This window comes from Eucalyptus grandis, chromosome 5 (assembly GCF_016545825.1).
Source record: "Eucalyptus grandis isolate ANBG69807.140 chromosome 5, ASM1654582v1, whole genome shotgun sequence".
In the NCBI taxonomy this organism is placed as follows: Eukaryota; Viridiplantae; Streptophyta; class Magnoliopsida; order Myrtales; family Myrtaceae; genus Eucalyptus; species Eucalyptus grandis.
This window is the reverse complement of record NC_052616.1, coordinates 7200283-7206131: the sequence shown is the minus strand read 5'-3', so window position 1 is coordinate 7206131 and position 5849 is coordinate 7200283. Positions and strand designations below refer to the sequence as shown.

At 39.3% G+C, this 5849-nt stretch overlaps 1 protein-coding gene across 1 annotated transcript; it reads left to right on the top strand.

Annotated features, from left to right (window-relative positions):
• The first annotated feature begins 3115 nt into the window (after nucleotides 1–3115).
• LOC104446000 (NAC domain-containing protein 41) lies at nucleotides 3116–4291 on the top strand. The gene is made up of 2 exons (XM_039313254.1): nucleotides 3116–3490; nucleotides 3752–4291. The coding sequence occupies exons 1-2, from the start codon at nucleotides 3116–3118 to the stop codon at nucleotides 4289–4291; spliced, it is 915 nt and encodes a 304-aa protein (XP_039169188.1).
• Nucleotides 4292–5849: the final 1558 nt, after the last annotated feature.

Sequence of the window (5849 nt, the reverse complement as noted above, 5' to 3'; positions counted from 1 at the left end):
CGTGCAATCCTAGAAGGGCAATACTAGAGAGCCTGAACCACACGACACAGCACAAGCTGCTATTCAAGAATACATACATTAGGTATGCAAATGCTCATGCATCCACTCAATTTTACTTCTACGTGAACAAAATAAGTAGGTGTCTTCTTCATTCAAACCTGTTGTAGACAATATACTTCAAATAAATCAAACTTCATCCTAGGTTAGAATGATGTTATCCTAAAATAAAGTCCCCACTGTAATAAATATAGTAATTATTATGAAGCTCATTGATAATCGCTAACAGGGTACTCCATATGGTTTTCTCTAGGCAATGGAGGCCAACAAATATCAATCATCTCGACAAGTTCCTACATATATGTTGACCGGTAGATGCTAAGTTTCCCATCCAACTATAATAATCCTTCCACTCTGATTTAAAGCTGAGTAATCAATAATGCAAATATATTGATACCGTGGGACAACACAAGCTGCTCCAAAAACACAAAATAAACGAAGACACCATAATCCATGTTCAAAAAACAAAAGAATCGCACAATATTTGTCATGACAAATCATCCAAACAAACAATTGTATGAAGACCCAAAACCGCTAATGGCGCCAAATGGCAAGATACTGCTATCAAACTAAACTCAAAGAGTTGGTTTTTGCATTTTCCCTTGAATAGGCCACTAAGCAAAGAGATTGATTTATAGAAATGAGAGCTAATTACAATAATTACCCCGGGAATCGCGTCTCCATGGATTAGAAAATGAAAGCGAAAACAATAACGGCGCACCCTCTCTACTCTGCTATTTGTAAGAGAAGTGCGAGGTAGCACCAGAGGAGGAGTGGCTCTAGAAATGATGGACGAGACAAAGAAGCCCTAAATTGCATGACAAAGATGGGAAAAAGGAGCAGCTTTAGAGGGAAGAGAAGAGAACGTATAAGAAAGAGGGGATAACAAAGAGAGGATGCGAGGGCGATGAGAAGGTGCGAGGACATGAGGATGAGAAGCTACACAAGGGCAAGGGGACGCGAGTCCCAGCCTATCGATTGGAAACAATTTTTTTTTTTACCACTAAGGTCCTGTTTGTTAAAATGTGTTTCTATTCCCAAGAACACAAATTTTGTTTTTTTGTTCCTGGGAACAAAAAGGAACAAAAACGTGTTTGTTTGTGTTTTTGTTCCAAAAAAATTTTTGTTCCCAAAAACACATCTCGGAAAGGAAACAAGAAACAAAAAAATTTTGTTTCTTGTTTCGAACAAAATTTAGGAACACTTTTTCTCTCCCTTTTTTTCTTCTTCTTTTCTTCTTCTTTTTCTTTCTTTTTTCTTTGGCCGGTTGACAGCCTCGGCCATGGCCGACGACCGGCCGTCGAGGGCGGCGACCTCGCCGAGCGTCATCGACCCCTGGCGAGGCTCAGACTCACCGGATCTAGGTCGCTCGAGCTCACCCAGCCAAGGCGAGGCTGAGCCTCGCCTAGCTACGTCGAGGCTCGGCCTCGCCGGGGCCGGCGAGCCTCGCCGGGCTGGGCAAGGCCGCCGGCCCTCATCGGCCGATCGATGGCCGAGGCCGACCAGCCAAAAGAAGAAAAAAAGAAAACTACCGTCAATCTTCCAATTGCAATTTGTTTTGGTGGTTACAAATTTATACTTACCTTTTTTTCTATATTTCAATATCTACATAGGATCTACTTATCATAATTAAGAATTTCATAAATTTATCTTTTCTTTATTGTAAATTTTCCTTGTATCTTAATGGAACTATTTTTTTTTTAATTGTTTGATATAATTTCAATAAGAATTTGTTCGTCGAAAAGAGAAATTTCCAAGAAATCCAATTCTTTTCTATGTCGGCGATCAAAATTATGGAAAATTTAATGAAATCCAACACTGCATAAGTAAGATTTTTTTTTGAAAGTTTTAGTGAAAATTTATTATTTTGGATTGACAAAAATTAATATCATCTATGAACAACTTCCAAAAAATATATAAAGATACCTCATTCTGCACGATATTTTTAGTGTATACCTAGATATTCCTCTAATGTTTTCGATGCTCTATTTAAAGTATCTTGCCAATATAATAATTAAAAAAATATCTTTTTTTCCTATAAATAAATAAAGAGACTTGATACATATATTTAAGACTAATTAAATAAATAAAAATTTCACCAAGAAAATGAGTTCTTGAGATTAGAGGAACAAAAGGGTAGATAATTTGTTATAAGATCATTGATGAAGAAGAGATTTTTCATTCTTATACTATATTAAAAAATTTCTTTTTTCCTTACTATTAGTAACATGAATCATGTAAAATGTTATAGAAACACCTAAGCATGCACTTTTCTTTAATATGCTAAAAGAAAGATATATGAAATTCTTAATTATGGTGATTATCCTAAATAGATAGGGAAAAATAAGGAAAAAAAAGGAGTCCCTCCATAATTTTAAATAGCAATTGAAAGATTGGGGGCAATTTTATCTTTTTAGGAAAAAGGCGTGGATGTGAAAAATGGGGCCGCCCTTTCAAAATACCATTCAATTTGTGTTTTGGACATAAAATTTGTTTACGGACACTAATGAAATTTTAAAAAAAAAAATCATGATTTTATATGTCTGCATAGCTATCACAACTTAATATCCTTAATTTAACAAAATGCCCCCCGACCGAGCATTTCGCGTGATCGCTCGCCCCGTTGCCGTTATCCCTGTCTTTCATCCCGATGTACGTCCTTTCTTCTTCATGCCGTTCCTCAGCTAGCGTCCAAGAGAAGGGAAAGGAGAAGGAGGGAGTGGCTGCGCTCAGAAAGAAAAGAGAAGGAATGCGCTGAGCCAGCACAGGTGGGGAGAAGGAAAGGCGGTCGATGATCTCTCTCTCTCGGTTCCTTATTGATGAAGAAAGGAAAGACGGTTTGAAGAAGAAGAAGCAAGAAGAAGCAAGAAAAAGAAGAAGGGACCGGGCTTGGCTGTCTCTACTCTCTAGCCCGGCCCTGCCACTTTTTAGTATTTCTTTTTCTAGAGCTCTTTTAATTTTTCTTACGATAAAAAAAGGAAAGGCGGTACTAAGAAGCAGAAGAACAAGATCGAGAACAAGAAGGAGAAGAAGAAGAACGAGAGAGATCATCGCCAACATGAATCCGCTAGTTAAGTTTCGCCCAACTGATGAGCACCTTTTCGCTCACTACCTCCAGCAGAAAGCAACGGGCGCGCCACTGCCTCCCGGTCTTATCGAAGAGTGCGACCTGTACAGCCAAGAGCCTTGGAGGATCTTCGACACCACCTCGGAGCAGACGTTCTACGTTTTCACCACGTTGAGAAAGAACAAGTCGAGGGTTTTAAGGACCGCCGGGTCCGGGACATGGAAAGAGCAGCACGCGATGAGAATCCCCGACATTCTTGGTGAGTTGGCTGGCTACAAGAAGTCCTTCAAGTTTCAAGGTGGACGTGGCTCGAGTGCAACGAGCGGGCGCTGGATCATGTACGAGTTCTCAATGTGCGACGAGAGGGTAAGGTTTTCATTCCATGTCTATTGATAATTCTTTGACTCGCGTTGATGGTAGAATATTGGCATCGATTTTTCATGTAATGATGCTTAATGCCTAGTAGCAACAATCCGTTTATTTCAAGGAATAATGGTTCTTGTGCGTAGGTCAGTAATGAAAGGTTCTTGGTCCTCTTTCCATAATCTAACTCTCCTGTATCGTTCTTTTTCTTTTTGACACTCTACATGTTGGAAATTGTTAATCGCTTGGCTTAACTCGGTGCAGCAGTGCAAGTACGTCCTATGCAAAATCAAATTTTATAGAGACAAGAAGAAATTAAAAGACAAGGAAATTGTAATTTCGGCCGACATACCGGTGCAATTTGAAGATGAGAATCGACGAGCGAAGAGGATGTGCCTACTCAATGACTCCGGTGATCGCTCAAGCGTCATCTGTGACTTTGCCATCGCGTCCTCATCCACGGTGGATGGAGCTCAACCCGCCACTTCCCAAGCCTTTAGCAGCAGCGTAGCATATGCAGAACAACTTCAGATGTCAGCAGGGGCATATGCAGATTTACTTCCTACGACAGCAGAGCAAGTCAATGATGACAATGAATGGATTGATCGCTTGATGGATATGGATATAGATCCGGTGGTTGACGCCGATTATCTCTTTGGTTCAAATCCTTTTGCTAATCCATCGAAGACGATACAAATGCGATGCTCACATCCACACTCGGCACACCGGACAACCAGACGTGGGGTCCGACTTCTCTCCATCAACAAAGGAGCGTTGCTGATGCACAAGAGCAAAACGTTCTAGCCACATTGGCATGCGCTGATCAGTTTTTGCTTGTTTAGAGCATTTTTTGCAGTTCTAGTTTTTAAAAGACTTGAACCATACACGTGCTCTATTTTTAGGCTCATTCAATCCATGTTAAATACTGTTGCTGCTTTTGTTATATATATAAATGAGCTTTTTTTTTATAAATGAGATTTTTTTTTTCAAATAAAATATTTTATACAGCTCGGGACGAAAGACTTTTTAAAAATAATATGCCACAGATCAAAAGCGAGTATATTCAAGAAGTCGAGTCAATAACTTGATAATGCTAGTACGAGTACCTAGAGGGGGGTGAATAGGTTTATAAAAATTTTCTTGGAGATTGCACAATACTTAGACAGATGAATGATTAAAGAATCAATCGTAAGACTGAGTAAAGGAAAGAGAGAATTAAACACGAGGTTTATAGTGGTTCGGCTTGATTCAAGCCTACGTCCACTCTTCTACACTGACAGCCGATTGGCTGGATTCCACTATGAACAAAGAGATGTTACAGTGTTGATCTTCCTTGATTTCTCGATGTAGATGATCTACTACACTCGTTCAAGGTATCACCAAGTATAAACACTCTCTCGTGTGTACAATTTCGCTCGAACCGTATCGACTAACTATCAAGGTTCTTCAGACTCTGGAATTTTTCTATCGATCACACACTTAAAACAACTAGAACGTCTTCCTTTATACTCCTTTATGCCATCATAGCCGTTGGCACTTACCAAAGGAATTCCTCCAATCTACCCGTTGGTCGGAATCAATTAAGAAGATCATCCGAGCTATTTAAGGAATCGATGATAGCCCATCAATCTGTTCGCCCATACAATCAGGATTTTGGTTTCAAGAATAGAACATTCCAAGAATGTTTCGTCAACCATCGGATCTTCTATTGATCTTAGATAAGAATCAAAAAATCCGTAGTGATTATCCAACCAAGGGATCTTTTCCGAGGATTGGATCGAATCCCCAACCATATACTTCGGCCGGATATCCTTCGCCACCGGATTAGAAAGACTGTCGGTGAGAATAATCTTGAGTCTTGAGTCTTGAGTCTTGAGATTACAAAGTCTTGAGACTTTAACTATCGATATCCGACTAGACGATAGAAATGTTTTGTCGGCTTCAAAATATTCTGAAAGATTTCTCCAACAATCTCCCCTTTTGATGGTGACAAAACTTTCTTTTAGATTTGAACAACTTTGACCTGCAAAAACATTTCTCAAGCAATATGGCTAACTCATAAAGATTAATAAACAACCAGACTCTGCATCCACAGCAAATTGGTTAGTCTTTCATGAGTAATACCATATAACAATACTTGATATAAATGCAACCAGTCAAGCATCAAAATCCACAGCCAATTCAGTCTCACACTCAAGTTCAAGTTCTCAAGTCATACTCAAAAATAAACATAACCACAAAAGTCAAATAAAGTTTTAAAATAGTTTGTTCAAATTGGTTCTCCCCTTTTTGTCATCATTAAAAAGAGGGTGAGAAAGAAGTCATGTCTGCTTGGGAATGCGCACGATCTGGAATTCTCCCA